General features: G+C 46.0%; 1 protein-coding gene across 1 annotated transcript in view; it reads left to right on the forward strand.

The window, feature by feature from the left end:
• The window catches only part of AGBL1 (AGBL carboxypeptidase 1), a 3,520,373-nt gene that overhangs the window by 1,062,233 nt on the left and 2,437,291 nt on the right, over window positions 1–20,849 (forward strand). Inside the window, exon 11 of the mRNA XM_069624284.1 lies at window positions 3,363–3,973. Coding sequence (XP_069480385.1) covers window positions 3,363–3,973 — 611 coding nt within the window. The remainder of the gene's footprint in view (window positions 1–3,362; window positions 3,974–20,849) is intronic.

Consider the following 20,849-nt stretch of genomic DNA (forward strand, 5'->3'; position numbering starts at 1 on the left):
TTGTGCATGCTCGCCAGAAACTGCCAAAGGGAAAGCAATTGTCCCTTTGACAGTTAAAGCCATCCTTGGAGTATTCCAGCAGCTGCTTGTTGCAGGTGAGGGAGCACTATCTGTTTTCAGAGGGCTATCTTGGCTCATCTAGAATATGTGGCTGGTAGACACACCATCACCTATCATGCATCAGACACCATTAGCTGAACCTCAACAAACATCAGCAACTTTTCCCCTTGCAAAATATCAAGCTAATACACTTTTCAACATCCAGCCATCTATGCCCTAGCCAACATCCTGGAATCTAAGAAAAAAAAAAACCTCTTATGATGATGACATCCTGCCCTTTTCACTCATCAGAACCTTCTTGTGGGATTCATTCTAACCCATCTTGAACATATTCCGATCCTCTGTCCACACAGACATTCCCATATCATTTTCCCTAAAAACGTTCTAACTCCTCCAACCCAATAAGAAACTTCACCTACACTGAAACAAGCTATCAACCGGGTGTCTAGTCACCCACCTCTTATTGTTCTTCAATTTACAAAACAGAATGGGAGAAATCTAATTCCAATACTAAATTGATCTTGACTGACCAACCACTCCAAACATATCAAACTGGTTTCTGCTCCTGTTGCAACATGAAAGCTGCAATAGCTGTAAAGGCAGTGGTTTTCAACAACACCCACTGGATAGCTAAAATGGCTGCTTATGATAATATATCAATCATTGGTGTTCTACACCACTGATCCATATACCATCCAAACAACCATCTCTTCCACATCAATGTTTCCTTTCAACTTGATTTTTTTTTTCCATATGGGCTTTTCCAGGTTTCCATCCACTTCAACAACTGCAGGGTCACCTGAGGTGCCAACTGCTCTCAAATTATATGAATGTATGCTTGGAACCTCTGAACAGTCCACACTGTTAAAAACATCACACTGCCAACAAATATCAACACAATAATGACACTCAACTCTGAGATTGGCATCCTTGAAAAACACGTGCTAGATTCCGGCCCAGTATTAAGTTCTGATTCACTGACAGGCTTCTCAAAAACTTCAGCCCCTTACTCACGTCTGGTGGAATCTCTTTGAACATGCACCGTAGCACATATCTGGTAAAACAATATCCCAAAAGGTATGCCACTAACTCACACTCTCTTGGAAGGTGAAAACATGCCTTCCTCTCAACAATTTCATTAGACGGTCCGAGGTTTAACCCATCCTCTAGCGCTTGGCCACACCCTTCTGGCTGGCCTCTCCAACTACGCATGTCACCCCAAGACTGTCCTAAATATGGCAGCATGTCTATGCCCAGCCAGCCCAATTTCAAATGAATTGACTGCTTGGCTACAAGACATTCACTGCCTCCTCTGTCCTGCCCACAATACATTCAAAATCTAACATAAGAAAGAAAAAACGATCGATTTTTAGAAACCAGAAAAACTACGAGCACACACTTTCTCTTCGGGCATCTACACATCACTCTCAGTGTTGTACATACGCATGAAACTAGACATCCCAACAGTTCTCAAAGGGAGGACTGGTACCAAACATTACCCTTCTATACTTCCACTTTATGACTCTATCCCAGTCGTCTTTACACTTGCCAGAATAAACCAGGCATTCTCCTTCTATACCCCAACACTATGGATTTCAGGGAGTTCCCCTTGCTAGAATTTCAAGAAATCCAAAAGGCTTACTAGGAGAGGACTGGAACCAGGCTTTCCCCTTCTAGTCCCCCAAACTATGGATCTACCATGGGTTTCTGAGAATCTTCTACTTTCCAGAATTTAACGGGATCCCAAAAGCCGAATCGTAGCCAGCCACCCCCCTTCTGCACGGCACACTATAGATCTAAAACTGGGTTCCAGGCAGCCTTCCACTTTCCAGAATGTCAAGGAATCCTAAAAGCTTACAAGGAGAGGACAGGAACCAGGCATCTCCCTTCTTGTCCCCCACACACTGAATTTAACACTGTGTTCCACAAAGTCTCCACATTCACAATGCCATCATCTCAAAGATCCCCAAAGCTGTTTTCCCTTACCTGCGCCTAGCATTGGGTACAAGTGAAAAATACAAATATAAATCATTATTTATGTGAAATTAAAACAACAGAAATCTATTAGAAAGGTTATTTTACCAGCTAAATTTGATCAATGTTCAAGTGGAAATTATTTATTTGGAAACCTATCTTTAAGGCCTTAACAGAGGAGTACATGTCTACACAACTGTCTTGCTAAACATACCCACCCCATACTAGAGTGCATATAGGGCATGATTCATGGAATTATTAACGCTGACTTTGAACTGCCAACAAAAACCTTGATACACAGAGCAGTACATTTTTGCAGTTGAAAGTGACTTTGCACTGGTGCAGAAGGGTTGCAAAGTCAAAATACACTATGCACCACTCTGTGAATTAGGGTGTTTGTTGGCAGTGCAAAGTCACTTTGCACCTGTGCAATGCACCACGCTAAACGTTATATGAATCAGGCCCTTACTGTTTTATACGCCAGAGTGCTACAGCATCTCTACGTCCTTTTCTTGTACTGAAAGTCTATCACTTTACTTTGTTCCACAGCACATATATCTATGTTATTATTTTAACTGTACTTTTAAATTAAAAGTATCATTATGATTTTCATCTGCTTCTATATTAGTAGCCAAGTTTGTGAAACCGTCCAGTGTTGATTTGCCGTAAATAACCCTCTGAAGGATAAAAGGTGTTTTATATGTTTAGGAGAAATACACAGTGTTGGCAAAATGTTAATCTTTGTTCTAATCTGCACAAGTTGGAAGATGCAGTCTGTGGGCCCCATTATGCCCCTGCCAGTCTGGTAAAAAAAAAAAGTGCCAGTATTTACTTATATCCGCATTTTACCTGACTGGCAGAGTACAAGTATTCATGGCTGGGGTAACCTGACTTACGTTCAGTTAAGAGCTGGCGGTAACTCAGGCCTCCACCGGCATAAAACAGTGGGTATTTTCCACACTGGTATTACTGGTGCCGAAATACTGGCAACCCCCCCCATGGAGTACTATGGGAATCCATGCAATGGGGATTTAGCTGTAGTTCTGCCGCCTTTAATATCAAATTATTGCCGGGACATCAGGTGGCAGAAACGGTAGGTGCGTTTGCCAGTATTCTGGTGGATTGGAATGAGGCCCTATGTCCTGACACATTGAGGGACTGGCATTGAGTTCAGTAGTGGTCAGTATTGTGCATGGTATGGCTGAAAGTTTCTTAAGGAAGTTCAGAAAAATGTAATGAAATATATATTTACAAATGAACATGAATTATTCTTGTCTCTTTGTTAAGCAATTTGCTTCATATTCCCGCTTGTCTTTTACCTATTAAAGGAACTGGCACCCGAGTCTGGAGATGAACCGAATCTCGAAGATGGCTTTTCGAGTGCCAGACTTGGCGGTTTGACCCCCATTCAAGGCACTGAATCTTGTAAGAATCGACGATATTTGAAGACGGACCAAAGATCCCCAAACCAAGCTCTTACTAAGGACAGTTTTGAAGAACCTACAGAAAATAATGGGATGTACTGTCAACCAGCATCCATTGGAAAGAGACCTAATGGGAAACCAATTAAAGCTACCGGGAAACCAGTTGAAGTGAAGGACTTCAATGGTAGTAGATGGGAAGAAACTGAGTGTTCACTCACTTCGAATCACATGCTTCAGAACTCATGCGATACCAAAACTATGCACAGGAAATGTGTGAACTTGCTGAGCTCAGCTCAGACCGTGGACCACGACTCAGAAACCCACAACATAGTGAGGCAACTCTTAGCAAGGCACCCCGGGAATACTCCCTTCCATGACCCTCTATTGTACATGAACATGGCAGCCCACACAAAATCCATCCCGGACTACAAAGTGTTGGCGTTTCCAGATTTCTGGGGTCACTGCAAGCTACTGCATCGTCAGGTCATGCTGGAGCGAAAGTGTGGTGTGCAGAGGTGATTCAATGCAAAGTATACTTTTCTTCTTTTATTGATAGGCCATTATTGATATAGACTTGTTATGGCTTTAAGTATACTTACATTTTCTTAGATCAAATTGGGTGATTCACTTGTTGCCATGATTTAACAGGTTGTCTGCATATCCCTCAACATTTAGAATCATTGTATGCAAATGTATCTCGTAAATTTTAATGAGGGGTATCCTGAAAATCCAACTTGGATCCAGCCCTCGAGGCCTGGAGTTGGACAACCCTGATTTAACACATGTATAGGTACTTCTACACTCTAAAATGAAAATGATGATAAAATGTACCTTTAAATTAAAGCTGATCCGCACCATTTGAAAAATATAACCATCTTTCCCTTAGTAGTGCTACGGATCTTACTAGATCAATTGGATCTTTTAAAGCACTGAAAGCATACAAAAGCTATGTAAAATTGTTTGCCAAAAAAAATATGCAAATATTTTATCAACAAAAAGTACAACATACAGAAACACAATACCATAAATTGATGGGAAAACGCTGGCATCTGCAGCAATGTTTAGAAACAAATTGCCTATTTATTCGGATATGCTGCCTATAATATTGGAGTAGTTATTTGTGATTCATTTAAAAGGCACAGATTTGTCTATAGATCATTTGAATGTTAATATAACAATAACCCGCCTTGTTTTGTTTGCACTTTAGCATTGTTAGGGCTTCCTTACACAATTCTGTGGTGATATTTTTATGCAGTTCATGAATGTTGTATTTACTACTGTACTTAATACAAGAAAGACAAGATCATTCCCAAATTCCAATGATTTTCTAAAATTCATTGGTCCTAATTTATAAAAAAAGAAAAATCAGTGCAGTGTGAACTGGAGGCTTGCAGCCCTTTAAGATGAGTAGCGGTACCCTTGAGGTAGATGTGGAATGCAGATTTTAATCAAACATCAATAATCAAGACGACACAATTAGTTTGGCAAAAGTTAGTCTATTTTAATGCAAGTATTTTAAACAGGGAGTACAATGAACATCGGCAATCGCTCGATAGTCTGACTCTAACTACTTCATGAAAATTATGGGTTCTTATACCCACAATTGGTCATAGCTGACATGTTGACCTGCGTCATTACCAACATCATCCTACGTGGCAAACTACAGAAACTTATCGGGAAGCGGGATTGTTCTAAGTGAATAACTAAGCATAGGTTCTATATTTGTATGGAGTAACGGAGAGAGGTAATTGGATAATTAACATCAGGAGGGGCAACTAAGCCCTCACTTCAAAATGGCCACTATGAACGTCACTAAATGTACAACGTCCTATTGGCTACACAAACTAAATGACCCCAAACTATGTGGTCCCTTACAATTGGTTGGCTACTAACCCCCGTTAGTAATTATCTACCTACGTGAGCAGCAAGCAGACCAAACAACCAGGTGCGGGCACGCTTGTCTTAATACCAGCTTCCCACCAATTAAAAATGTGATCCATCATCACCTCAATAGTCCAGTATCAATTAGTACTTTGAAGTTGGCCTTGAGTCTGTACTGTTCTCTGAGAATTTTTAAGGAGCATGGGTACTATCCGGCTTCCGTGCGTAGGTATGATCTTCTCATCCATCCAATTTTCTTCCATCATGTGACTGGACACCATGAATTAAGACTTTTCGTTTATTTGATTTTATTCTTATATAGTCCTCTGACGTCTTTTATTTTTGCTTGACCTTCTTGAAGAGGAGCTTATGTTCTTTCACGTTAATTGTATCTAATGTCAGCCAATTCCAGTTTGATAAAACCTTGACTTTCTTGGCTCAGTCAACTCCTTAGCTAAAATATATTCTGTTTAATTCAATAGCTTTTTGTAACTGCAACACTAAAATGAGCCCTTCCTCGTTTTTCAATACTGCTTTATATGTAGTGGAACCATTCATTCTTTACTTAATCCATATGAATCTATGAGGTATATAGGTGTATGCTGGCGCTTGCCGCGGTCTAATCTATTTAAGCATGTGGCTAGCTTCATGATTACTTTGCTGCTTGCATTTCATTGCATCTTTACACGTTTAAACTATCTAAGTTTCTTCATCAGGTTTGTGGCATAAGTTTCGTCATCTTGATCCCAAGATGTCACTTATCCTTAGTACTTCTTTGTTCTTTATACATCATCTGCCTCTCTGGTCTGGTTATCTTTTATATAGGTGTCGATTCAGCTTTGTATGATGTCACCATTCATCCTAGTCATTCAGTTTCTTTGTTTCATCAGGAATCTCTTTCAAATGGCCATCATATTGTCTTGGATGCAAGTCTGGTTTCCTCAATGGGTACTTTACCTCCCATATTATCTTAGGTATAGGTACTCTTATGGGTACTGCACATAGTCCACGCACTTCTCTTTGCTGGTTTAACTGTTCAGTATACGTCACATACTTTGGTTCATACGTTTCAGGTAATGTAGGCAGGGCAGGTGAGTGGGGGCACTTGGCTACTCCTCTACACTCCCCCACTCTGGGCGATTTATCAACCACTCTCACATCATCTTCTATACCTAGACATCCTGGTCTAAAGAAATGCCTCTTAGGGACCCATATTTTTATGACTCCCTTCAGGCATCCAGCTGACTTCACATGCTCATCCTTGTTCCATGTCATGAGCATGCCCTGTCTACTTGGACTTCAATAGATCTATCTTCCCACATATTTCTTATGGTCCTTTGGATACAGGAACTTTGTTCCCTCGGGTGCATGGGTACTGGTCTTTACAAGTCTCTTTTTCCTTCATCAGTTAGATATTTAGGCTTCCATCCTGGTTCAACATCAATCATGATTTTCATCCATTATACTTTCTTTGCTGTCTTCTTGCATTGTGAGATTATTATCTTGATCACACAGAATCCAAGCATCACTAATAATAATTAAGCTCCTAAAAACTTGATAATATCTGCCATCCATTGTGGAACCCATGAGAAGAGTGATCCAAACCAACTGTCATCAGCAATGTCTTCGACCTCTTCCATCATCTGGCCATGGAGCTTTGTTAGCATATCTATGACCTCTGTCAATGTTCCATTCTTGTCATCATGAGAATGTATACATTTGCAACATGATTCTCCAATTTTGGCACAAACACCTCCATCCATCGCTGTGAACATGTCCAGGACCTATCTGTTCTGAAGGGTCATCAATCTTACAGCTCTCAGTTCTTCTCTGATTACGTTGAATCCCTTTATGGTAGTATTAATTGCCTGTAGCAGTTCCCATCTGGTGATCTGAAGCAACTTGGTATTTGCTCCAACCTGAATCCTTGGCATAAAGATCAATGCGAACACTGAAAAAGTCTGGCTGAACAGTCTATGTTCATATGGTATAGCTTCAAAGGCTTCTATTGACTTAGCTGAAAAGTAGTTCTCTCGCTTCATTCGATTTATCAGTTCCACAGATATATTCTTTCTTAGATGAGCATCTGCTTTCAGGAAACTGTCAATGTTCAGGTAACCTTTAGGAATCACAAATTCAGGAATCACCAATTCAGGAACATGGACATTCACCAATGTGTAAATTCCTCCCCAATCTTTTGTCAGTCTTATATAGGCTTTGGATCCACATGCCCAATAATGATCTATAATTACTGCTGTTCTGATATTCATTCCTGGTGCATCGAAAATGTGTTCAAAATTCTGATTTCCCCCCATTTTTCTTGTACCATTGTTCCTGAAGCACACTTTAGAATTGTCCAATGGTACTATCTGTAAGGGTCCTCCTCTGTCTTCGACCCATGTCAGTAGTTTAGCAAGTTTTGGCCATAACGGTTTACACAACATTTGTGCATTCTCCATTGTGGATTGGTAGTGACCCATTATACCCAGTCTCTGCAGATCACTACTCCTTCTTCCCAGCCATCTGGTGATAAGACAGTTCCCCAAATCTGCATCTGGCCTCTATTTTTCCATCTGCGGATGTCTTCTGAAGAGTGTCCTGGAACTTGTTTTCTATCAATTCTCTTCTTATTCCGGTTTCTTTTACTCCATGTTACTCGTATCTTATCACAATGTTCTTTGTCTTAGCATTGTTTCTCATCTTTATGTCATGAACATAGTCATCTTCATTTGGGTCTGTTACTTCAGTTGCCCATTTGAGAGAGACTTGGAAACATACGTAGTGGAAACATTAATTCTTTACTTAATCCATATGTATCTATGAGGCTTGTCATGATTACTTTGCTGCTTGCGTTTCATTGCATCTGTACATTTTTAAACTAACTAAGTTTCTTCATCAAGTTTGTGGCATAGGTTTCATCATCTTGATCACAAGATGTCACTTATCATTAGTACTTCTTTGTTATTTGTGTATTACATTATTTATTTATATTTATTATATTTATTACACGCTCAGGCCATGAGGTATCACAGTGTAGTTACAGACATCTTTAGCATAGTTACCGTCATCTTTAGCATGGAGAAAGGACATACTTAATTACATACTAGCAAATGAATAGCATTCATCCTGGTCATTCAGTTTCTTTGTTTGATCAGGAATCTTGTTCAAATGGCCATCATATTATCTTGGATGCAAGTATGGTTTCCTCAATGGGTACTCTACCTCCCATATTCTCTTAGGTATATGCACATAGTACTGCACATAGTCCACACTCTTCTCTTTGCTGTTTTAACTGTTCAGTATATGTCACATACTTTGGTTCATACGTTTCAGGTAATGTAGGCCAGGCAGGTGGAGTGGGGCACTTGGCTCCTCCTCTACAGGTGCAAAGCCACTTTGCGCATAAAAGTACACTTTGTGCCATGCTGAAAGCAAATTTCTAATTCATGGATAGGACTTTGTGCTGGCCCTTCCTGTTTTGTGCTGTGCTAGAGAGCTTTGCATGACACAAAGCACAAAGAATGGGAAGGCCTCTGTACCTAATACTCATTTACTGTTTTGAAATGTGGTAAACTTGGGTTTTTTCTCCCCTCGCAGGATTCTCTAACTTAGGTGGCCTCTGTACCTAATACTCATTTACTGTTCTGAAATGTGGTAAACTTGGGTTTTTTCTCCCCTCGCAGGATTCTCTAACTTAGGTGGCCTCTGTACCTAATACTCATTTACTGTTCTGAAATGTGGTAAACTTGGGTTTTTTCTCCCCTCGCAGGATTCTCTAACTTAGGTGGCCTCTGTACCTAATACTCATTCACTGTTCTGAAATGTGGTAAACTTGGGCTTGCCGCTCACGTCCTGCCTGCGTGCTTCTCGTATCGTCTGTCTTCCCGCCCCCACACTCCCTCCTACTCCATGGTGCTCTCTATCTCGCCTATCTTCTCTAACTGCTTCTCTATTGACTATCCTGCTCTCCTCGCTAAATCTGGTAGGAAAAAGTTTAAAAAGGACATCCTGGTCTCCAACCCAGACCTCCCTATCGCTGACACCTACACTAGTGCCTGCTCTAAGGAAACTCTCACTGACATCCTCTTTTTCGTGCCTTCACCTGACCTATGGACCCTTCATATGGTCTCTGTGCTCTCTCCTTTTTCCTCTTCTCCCATTAATGGTGGCACCCGTTGGGATGTCCTCTTGGCCCCCTTCCGCTCCTCTAAGGCCATCATTAATGTCTACGCTAATGGGACCGTCTTGGTCCAAGGCCCTCAGGCCAACCTTCACCTCTTTGATAGACGCTTCCCTCGCCTCATCAACTTCCTTTCCTCCCCTGCTGTCCCCCCCCTGTCTTCGGCTACCTTGCCTCTACCCTCCCTCCCTGCCCCCTCTCGCACTCCCTCTTCACCTCCTTCTTCTACACCTCCGCAGGGCGTACCTCTGATCTGTACCCCTCCCCGGAAGTCCTTCAAGGATGGCAACCTTCTCCACTTTGCCACTCTTAACTCTCGCTCTGCCATCAAGCATTCCTCCGATATCTGTCGCCTTCTTGAGGAACTGGACCTTGACGTCCTCGGTCTCACTGAGACATGGTTCACAGCCAGCTCTGTCACAAGCTTTGACACACTCCTACCTGAAGGTTACAAGATCCTCTCTGTGCCCAGGCCCAACCGTGCAGGGGGGGTGTTGCACTTATCTTCCCTGAGTGGATTCCTGCCACTGTCACTCCTACGCAGACCTACTCCTCTTTTGAATGTCTTGTCTGCCGACTCTCTCTCTCTCCTAGCCATTCCCTTACCGTGGCTACTATCTATCTGCCACCTGGTCAAATTTCCTCCTTCCTCTCTGAGTGGGCTGACCTCTCCTCCTCACTCCTGTCCTCTACCACTCAACTCCTCTTTCTTGGTGACTTCAACATCCACCTAGATGCCTCCTGTCCCCCCACTGGACTCTTTCGTGACCTCTGCGACTCTCTCTCACTCTCGATTCTCCCGTCTGGGCCTACTCATTCTGCAGGGCACACTCTTGATGCTCTGATCTCTTCTGACCTTCCCCTCTCTGTCCGTCTCTCCACTCCTCTCTCCTGGAGTGATCACTTTCTCCTATCCTCCCACCTCACCCTCCCTACCCCACAGGCAAAGCCACCCTCATCATTGCCACCCACCTTCTCGGTCATCCGACCCATGAAGCGCGTGTCAGTTGCGGCTTTCGCTGCCACCTTCTCGCCCCCCCATCCCCCGACGGCTGACTCCCACCCTGACACAGCCCTCTCCTTGCTCCACTCTGCTATATCTGAGACTCTTGATATCCTTGCCCCTGTCATGAAAATCCGCCTGAAGCCCCTGGTATGATTCGGATCTCGTCACCCTAAAACGCAAGTGCAAGGTGGCAGAGAGGAAATGGCGTGCTTCATGTTCATCCTCTGACAAACTGGCCTGCCGCCTGCTCCAAAGGCAATACTGTCTCTCTGTTCTCACCAAGAAGAGAGCCCTTATCCAAGCCCGCATCTCTGCGGCATCTAACAACTCGGCTGAACTCTTTAAAATCTGCAAGGAGCTTGCCAACCCTGCTGCAGTCTCTACCTCTCCTGTCCCCTCCCAGGCCCTCTGCACTGCACTGGCCTCCCACTTCATCTCTAAAACTCAGGACATCCTGTCCTCACTCTCCTCCTATCACCTCCCCCCCTCTCTTCCCTGCTCTTCCTCTGGCCCTTCTGCAGCCACCCCTTCTCCCTCCTTCTCTGCCTTTCCCCTTTTTTCTGCTGACGAGGTTTCCAGACAAGTCCGATCTATGAAAGTCTCGTCTAAACAGATTCACCCCTGTTCCTCCAAAACTATCAAGTACCACATCGACTCCCTGGCTCCTGCCCTGGCTGACTTTTGCAACCACTCCTTCGCCTCTGGAGTCTTCCCATCCCCCCTCAAGCACTCCCTTGTGCACCCTCTCCTTAAGAAACCCTCTGCCGACCCCTCCTGTCCGGCTAACTATCGCCCAATCTCCATCACTCCCTTCCTGGGCAAGCTCCTGGAGAAACTGGCCATCTCCCAGCTTAACCTCCATGCTGAATCTGTTGATAGTCTCCATGACCATCAATCTGGCTTCAGAGCGGCCAGAAGCACGGAAACTGCTCTCCTGAACATCCGTGAGGACCTGCTCTTGAACCTCGACTCCAACACTCCGTGTGTTCTCATTCTGCTCGATCTCTCTTCTGCCTTTGACACTGTCAACCATGCCATCCTGCTCAACCGTCTCCGTGATAACCTGGGTATCACTGGTCAGGCTCTGGCGTGGCTGACCTCTTTCCTTTCCAATCGACCCTCCCAGGTCCAACTTGGGTCCTTCCTCTCTGACATCTTTTTCTCCACCTGTGGCGTTCCCCAGGGATCTAATCTCTCTCCCTGGCTGTTCAACCAGTATCTGGCACTCCTTGCCCACCGCATCGCCGCCCTCTGCCCCAACTTTCAGTGCTATGCGGACGATACCCAGCTCATTTTCAGGCTACCCTCGGCCTCCTCCTCTCCCTCCCTCTTCTCTGACTGTCTGTCTGCTATTCAGGAATGGTGTGCTGCCAATGACCTCTGCCTTAATGCTAGTAAGACTGAGATCCTACTCATCGGCACACCCACTCCCTCCTTCCCAGCAGCTCTCTGGCCGGCCTCTCTTGGCCCTCTTCCTGCTCCTACCTGCAAGGCAAAAAACCTCGGGGTCATCTTCGACTCCACACTCTCCTTCTCTCCTCATATATCTGACGTCTCTAAGAAGTCACATTACCAGCTGCACCTCCTCAGAGGTATTCTTCCCTTCGTCTCCTTCCCCCAGAAGCTCACTGTCTCCCGAGCCCTGGTTCTCTCGAAGCTGGACTACTGTAACAGCCTCTATCTTAATCTGCCTGCCTCCACTCTCCGCCCTCTGCAACTCATCCAGAACAGAACTGCGAGACTTGTCCTTGGCCTCAAGCCCAGGGACCGTATCTCTCCAGGACTGAAATCTCTACACTGGCTCCCATTGGCTGCGAGGATTAAGTTCAAAACCCTCTGCATTGTCTACAAGGCCTTCTGGGGCCTGGGGCCTAAATACCTTCAACTCTCTCTTCCTAAATATCTTCCTTCCCGAGCCCTACGCTCATCCGTCTCCAACTCCCTCAGGGTCAGCCGCTTCTCGAAGCAACGACCTGGGGGTAGATCTCTCTCTGCGGCAGGGGCCTCCCTCTGGAACAGCCTTCCTGCGTCCCTGAAACTTGAGGAGAACCATCTCCGGTTCAGGAAGCACCTCAAAACCTTCCTCTTCACTTCTGCTTTCTCTCTCCCTCTCCCCTGCTAAATTCTTCACCAATACTGCACTGGTTCTGCAACTGGGCCACTCTCACCGACCTCGGTCCTGGGCCCAGTCACTCTTCACTTGCACTGCCTCCCTGGCAACCCCTGCACTGCGGGACTGTCTCTGTATAACTACAGCCCCCCTCCCCCCAGCACTTGTCTGCACTTACCTTGCACTTGCCACCAGCTGGCCCTATTTATTTATTATTTTATTTCTATTCTACTTATTTGTACTGCACTCCCCCCCCACTCCCTCTTCCCCTTGCACTTTTTCCCTTCCCCCTACCCCTGCACTTGCGCGGTCTGAATGACACCTGGCTTAGTAGGATCGTTGTCTGTCTTCCCCTTGTTCCCCCCTCCCTGCCTCGTCGCGCCTTGAAACACTTGTGTATAGGCGCGTTACAAATGCCTTATCATATCATAAGGACCAGTGCAAAGAAATACATTGGGGGCTTAACATGCAAAATCCTCATTCCATACGGAAAATCAGGAAGAACGTGTGAGTGGAGAGGGACACACTGTGCAAACAATTAACATGCCCTATCAAGTGCTAAGGAAACCTTATTCACAGAATCTATTGTACAATTACCTGGAGTCCTAAAATGAATGCACATCTCGCGATCTTACCGCTACCTCATAGACATCACAAAGTACAAAGCGCAATGAAAGCTCAAGTATAAAAGTGCAATGCAACCATATTGAACATAGGACTTCCAAAATGCTGGGCCCTGCTTTCCTAGACCTGAACCTACTATGTGGAAGGAGGAGGAGAATGAGGGCCAGAATCTTCCATCCACAATCCACATTATTTGGAATGCCAGATGAGGAGGTGTATGGAGGATACTGTTTTCCTCCCCATGTCATCCTAGACCTTGTCTGGGAGTGTGGGAAGGACTTGGCATCACCCACCATGTGCTCACACGCACTGACACACCTGGTGAAAGTATTATCAGCCTTACACTTCCTGGTGACTGGAGTATTCCAGTGCACCACTGCCATTGTCAGGGGCATATCACAGCCCACTAAATCCAGGTGCCTCCACCAGGTATTTTACGCTGCATCCTAGCACATGCATAGGCACATATACATGCCACAGGCAAGGCAAAGAGTGTGGCAGAAATTCCACACAATTACACACATTCCATCAACTCATCAACTACACACATTTCGTACTCAAGCCTCCCCCCCCAAAAGACTGAGCACATCTATCACAAAAGGAACCATTGGTATTCCATTCATCTGCAGGTAATCTGTGATGCCAAGGGACACATCATGCATGTCAATGCAAATTACTCAGGATGCATGCATGACAGTTAAATCTTATGCCATTCCCCATATATGGGGAATGCAAGATATGCAAGATCTTCCGGGCACGTTGTGTCTTGCATAATATTGCCACACGTTGTGACATTGCAGTAGAGCTGCAGGAGGGACACCACCCTCCCTCATGCACAGGCACCACTCATTCCCTTAGTAGGCCAAAGGGCACAGGGACAGGACAGACACAATCAGGTTGTACAAAGATACTTCACCTGAACTGCAACCCCTGTGAAGCACACACAGTAAAGCCACATCCCTGATGCCCTTCAATGATGCAAAATGACCAAACCAGCTTGCCCATAACAACACCCTGAGAATGTGCAGCTGTGGGAGGCAAACTGTGTGGCCCACAACACAAAAACTGCAACACCATCCCTTCCACATCCATAACATCAAGATCACAAACTGCCTAAACATTGATAGCAAGTGAAAATAGCAGTATCCTTCTCACAGGCACAAAATCATAAACAGAGTGAAGACATCCCCAGGCACAATGTGACCATACCATGTGCTCCCCTGAGTGGCATGCACCAACTGCAAAAGGCCTCACCTGACTGCCATCTTGATGATGTCTCCCTCTGCACTATTGCTGCTGGACCTGCTGAACTCGACACAACGCAGGTCAAATCTTATAACAGAGTGAAGACATCCCCAGGCACAATGTCACCATACCATGTGCTCCCCTGAGTGGCATTCACCAACTGCAACAAAGGACTCACCTGACTGCCATCTTCACGATGTCTCCATCTGCACCATTGCTGCTGGACCTGCTCAACACCACACAACACATGTCAAATCTCTCACAGAGTGAAGATATCCCCAGTCTCAATGTCACCATATCATGTGCTTCCCTGAGTGGTCTTCACAAATGCAACAGGTCTCACCTGAATGCCATCTTCATCAGGGCTTGCAAAATCACCTCGTCAGCTGACATAGACATGCTGAGCATGAAATAAATGAAAACAGGATTGCCTTAAAGTGTCTCACATTGTCACATTTGGACAAGGAAACTTGACAGCTATGATCTACCAATTGGCACCCATTTACAGGGTGACACCAAAGGCCATCCAATGCCCTTCCCTCAATGTCTTGCAGAGTGGTCGGGGGCCCACGCGAGGACCGCCGATTTAGGTGGCCGGTGCCCTGCATCAGATGCTGGTACACAACGGCTGGGTCAGCATCCCTGGACACCCACGGCTCTGTCTGGGACAGCTTTGAGCTATGCCCTATGGAGAGGGCCATGGCCCAGACAGCTTGGTCCAGCCCCAGTAACACTTCCCTGGGACACCTACCGGAACCTGGGTCACACCTGGGCCTTCAGCTGCCTGGCTTGCTTAGCCTCTCCCTCTGAGGACAGGCCCGTTGGTCCCCACTTGCTCTGCCGCCCCAGTCCAAGCATGGAGGAACCCGTCCAGCACTTGTGACACATGCCCATCCCACAGGGAGATACTTTACACTAACTATTATGGAGCCCAGCCACATACAAATGTAGGAGACAGCCTACATAGAAGCCGCAACTCAGGTCATCTGGTCCGATCGCTGATGCCAGATGGCTAATTGGGCCTAGCTGAAGGACCAGATGGACCGGGATGTTCCTCCCTGACCACATGGCTGTGAATCCATGAGGTTGTGCCTGCCTTAAAGACCACCGTCCAGGGTTAGGTGCTTAAGCCACCATTTATGCACCCTCGGGCCAGGGCTCAAGACGCCAGCTCTGTGCCCTGGGCCCAAGGTTTAAGCCGCCATCAGCAAACAAGGGCCAGGCTCTCTTCCCTGACTCCCATGGGCTGGGTCCTGCCACTCTGCTGCTGGCTGGGCCAAGGCCATCTTGTCTGCTCAGCTGACCAGAAAGTGCTTCTTACCCAGCACACATCCGTGCAGGTGCACCCAAGACTGGTGGGAGTTTTCAGTGCACCCGTGGTGCAGCAGGAGTCAGAAGGATAGAGACCATTGTTGCACCCGCACCACAACAGCGCCTTTGACAAAACCTTGGCTTAGTGGATGACTTACAATAGATTGCAGCAAGGTAGCTGCTCTGCTACTTACGAAACCCTGGCACAGAATCAGGCTGTCTACAAATGATTATGCACCACATTCCCCACGAAAATGTGGTGCACTACGGGTGAGAGAGTCTGCCTCCTTCTGTCCACAATTGAGTCCTGAAGCAAGAAGCTCTATGCACTGACCCAGATGCTGGTTATCCTAGGCCAATCACGACTCCACAGTGCTGTGTTACTGTTACAGTTTAAGGGGTAGTGTGATTTAGAGGCATTCAGTCATAAACCCACAGATTCCAGCTTCACCCCATTGACTCCGCAGCCAAGCACATACACCAAATGTCTGAACATGGGGTTCCTCTGATACTGAGCAGGATTACTATTGTAACAAAACACCATCCGTATGGTAAAACAAAACTGTGACATGACAGAATAAACCCAGCTCACGTTCCCCGTTAGTGGGTGAACAAGCTAACCTGTGCTGAATTCTGCTTCACAATGATAGGAAGAGCCGACATGGAAGGATCAAAATGCAAAGTCACTGTGAATGCTTTACATTCACATGATATTCATCCCTGTTGTAATTTTCTGACACCTCTTCCTGGAAACACAAAAAGTCAGAAGGATCGTGAGGCCCCACTTACATGGTCTGTCGTCATATGTAAAATCGAAATCCAGCAAGCTTTTGCCCTTCATCTCCATGGGCTGTTTCTGTCCTCCCTGGGCTTGCCTTAGGACGCCTGCACTATCATAGGACAGTCATGCTACCTACCTGCCAATGTCCCTGGAGTGGGTTGCACCTGGGTGGAGCCGGGGTCTTGGAGCCAGGAGGGATATCCCCGCGGGGTTTTCCCGCCTCACTGGGCAAGTGAACAAATTATAACAGTAGTGGTATTTCACTGCTGACCCGAAGGCATCCCACCTATCGTACACCTCTCATGCCTCCTCACAGTGCCAGACTAGAGTCAAGCTCAACAGGGTCTCCTATCCCTGCTTATTCAGCCAACCCCATTCCCTTGGCTGTGGTTTACTAGATAGTACGGAGGGATGGTGGGAATCCCATTCATCCATTCATGCATGCCACCAATAAGATGACATAGGATTTGGCAATTTTGTACCTCTAAAGTGGCCCATTCCCGGTTAATGAGCGGCCCGTCAACGTACATGTTTTTTTTTTTTTTATTACAAGCTTAGATCAGAATCATCTGCAAACACCAAAGTATACTATAAGCATACCTGGTATATGTAAAATAAATCATTTGAGACACCTCCTAACAATACTATTATCTAACAGTATATAACTACGACTAGTAACATGTACATATACAATTGTCCTCTGATGTCTATAATAGTTGGAGTCATGGTCCAACACAACCATTCAGATGGTAGTTCAGAGTCTGATTCTGGATCCCTCAATGTAATCAATTTAGGAGTCTGTTTTGAGAGAGCTTGGTTTATGGGTATGGTTATCCCATCATGGCTATGACCACCATTATATCCAGATTCCAGAGCTCGTCATACGCCCATCCCCGGAGTGTCCTATCTGATTCATGAATCTTGGCAGTCTTCTTTCTACTGCTAGTCCATCACTGGGTAGTCATCCTTCATAAGGAACTCCATAGATCCCTTTGTGCTGCAATGCTGAGATCCTGACACCTTGCAGATCCTTTCCACTCTGCTCTGACCAATAGTGAGCTGTCACGCCACTCGACCTTTGCTCTGCTTGGAGTAGGTAAACACCCACATAAGGGAGCCCTCCCCAGGGGGCATACCCTTGACATGGTCCCAAGGCGGGTGGACGTCAATTGCTTAAAATAGCAGCTGAGGCCGGTCAAACAGTCCAACCCTAGAAGGTCCAAATGTGCCAAATCAATCCTGCAGAGTGCAGGGAGGCACACAGGCAGGCCACTTGCGTGCAAGTCTTCTTTCAGCGAGGCACCCTGCTGCCCTGAATAAGTTGGACTCTCTGAAAAGCACCAGTGGCTTTTTTTTAACCATGTGGGTTGGTAGGGTGCCCCAGCAGGCCAAGCTTTCCTGGGACATTGCGTGAGGTGTGGCCCTTATCCGGGTTGGGGTGTGCTGTCAATTCACCACTGGGCCCATTTGGGCAGCGAGAACCAAGTGGAGCACAGGCAGGACCCAGACACATTGTGTACAGTACTCCGGGGATGGTAACCAAGCTTTATTGCAGTCTGTGTACCCTGGGTGACAGAGGGGACGTTATTGGCAAAGGTTTCTAGCCTCCTTATATACCCAAACGGAGTAAATATACTAATTGGCACCCATTCAAACTTACAGACCAGGCCAGCCATTTGGTCTTTTCATCCATTCATATGGCCCACTACCAGATGCCTTGGCTCAGAGAGCAGCATCTGGTATTGCAATGCATAACAATGGCCTTAGGCACCCTGGCAAAACGACCCCCCACCCACTGTGTCACCCTTGGATGCAACATACAGGCAGTTGTGGGGGCTGCCGGGCCCTTGGCAGGACAGGCAACTGCTTAACACATTTCAACTTAGCATTCCTTGTTTCATTCCACGCTGCATGCCAATGCGAGCAAATGAGGAGGTTTCACAAGTCTTGTTCATGATCTCTCCCTCAACACCTTTGCTGCTGGACCTGCTCACCTTCACACACCACAGCCATGAACATAGTCCTGAAATGGGGAAAATCAACAGCTCACCACCACCCATCCACATGAATGTCTCTGATTAACTCAACATGTCCCCCATACAAGATAATCTGCAGGAATACCAGAAAGCAAACTAGCCAATCACAGGATACACAAACATGAAGGAAAAGATAAGGTAATATACCCCTTTCCCATAACATTCCTTGGCCATATTAATGGGAACACATCAGCAACATCACACATGACACATCAAAAGGACATATCTGCACCTCACCAGAATTGCACCGCACACTACACACATCACCCACATGCATACATGTCAACTGGATCACCCACCTATGTGAAATGAGACAGTCAGGTGTTTTGCATGCCCATGCAGCATGGACAGGGGTGGACTGGGAACCAAAAGATCCATGGAAATGATACCCAAAGTGACCCCATATCACACTTCAACAAGAAGACCAAACCGATTCCCATGAGAAAATGTGGAAACACCACACAAACGAGGCCTAGGGTGCAGAGGCTGACCATAGGTTCACCAGAGTACCCAATAGGACAGGCCACCCCTTATCATCAAGTGGCCACTGGACATGAAACATGGCAGGAGATGGCATGCAAGGTTGATATGACAGGAGTGCAAATGAAATGCCACACATGAAAGTGAGTTACTGAATCAGCTCCCACCAGTAGCATTTGCACAGAAACATCCCAATGAGACTGCCTCCAAGCAGCAAGATGTGGATGTGCAACTAGAAACCCCAGGCACATGCATGGCTGATCAGGGAGACATGCAAACACACAGACATGTAGGCCAACTCACATCTTCAGCGACAGTGACCATCACCCAAACATCACCAGATCACATCATTCATGCAAAGCCTACGTGTGCCACGGCATGCCACTGTTGGGTTGCAAACACACAACTGCATGGTTCAACTGGGACTGCCACCCTGTAGTAGGTCCTCGGATGGTACACTCTGACCACGTATTGCCGAAGCCTGTTCCTCATTGGCTACGGCCACTCATGAGAGGGATGCATGCATGAGGGTCCCTTTCGATACAAGGTCCTGGTGATGTACGTCGTGAGTGGCCACATAGTCAGTATGCATACTCACTCATTAAGTCTCTAACTTCATTTTGAGAGATTGTTTCAAGGAAACCATCTCTTGGCAGTGGATTTCATTGTGCAGAAATGATGTCCATGTGGGATAGCCTGTAGGCCGAGATTGCCTCTAGGCCAAAGGACTTGCAATCACAGTGGTTCAAACTAACACTTACTCAAGGTTTCATGGTAAAACAATATTAATTTATTCACACAGTCATTTAGAAAACATTCCACTAGCAATAAGCAGCTCAATATCAGACTATAATACACTCCAGTACCAAACCAATAAGTTTCTGAACAAGTTAGGCTCCCCTGAAGTGGGAGCACAATGGCACTTCAGGAACTTTTAAAAGGGGTAAAAAGACACCGGTTAGAAGAATTAAACACAAATACTTTCTCAGGCAGGGCAAATAGTTTCAGTTCACTACAAGATGCAATTCAATTCAATAGTCCTGGGCCAAAGTCAATGGTTCAGTGTCTTGGATACGATAGCACAGTTCTGGTAGTAAACGGTTAAGTCTTTGCCAATGTTCTTAGAAGTAGTTTGCACGAAAAAGAGTTATATGTCAGATTAGGAGCGAACAAGACTCCAAAATTGGGAACGTTTCACAAACCTTCACCGCAGCAGAGAGGATTTCTCAACCGCGTTTGCACAAGACCTTTGTAATGAAGAAAAGCTGTAGCTGAGGCAATTGTCCCTGGCAGTTCCTGCAGATCTCGCTGTTCCTGGGCCTCAGTCAAGGGGCCAAGAGGAAGGACGTCAGGAGGTTCCTACCCTGCACAGGGACAGATACACAAGCTTGGCAACACGTCGGTTTAAGGTGTGAGTGCCTTAAAGTCCACAAACTGGTATCCTTCTCACTGTCTTTCCGGTTTTCAACAGCTCTCTGAAGAAAATTCGACCAGTATGGATATGGTTTCCAGGTGGCTTGCAAGTTGGTTGTTCCCACCAGCTCAAGGGAAGAAGTCGTCCTTGAAGGGGCTTCTCTGTCGAGGGAGTTTCAGGCTATTCAGATCTTCAGCAGGGCTTCACCGGGCAAACCAATAGTCCAGGTTTTGCAGCAGTCTTCTTCCTTCAGCTCGTCTTTGGTTCTTTCGTTGCAGTGGTCGACTCTGCCTTCCAAGTCCCAGAGACCTTCTTTTAAACAG

The sequence above is a fragment of the Ambystoma mexicanum genome, chromosome 11 (genome assembly GCF_040938575.1).
Source record: "Ambystoma mexicanum isolate Mex_15411 chromosome 11, UKY_AmexF1_1, whole genome shotgun sequence".
Classification (NCBI taxonomy): Eukaryota; Metazoa; Chordata; class Amphibia; order Caudata; family Ambystomatidae; genus Ambystoma; species Ambystoma mexicanum.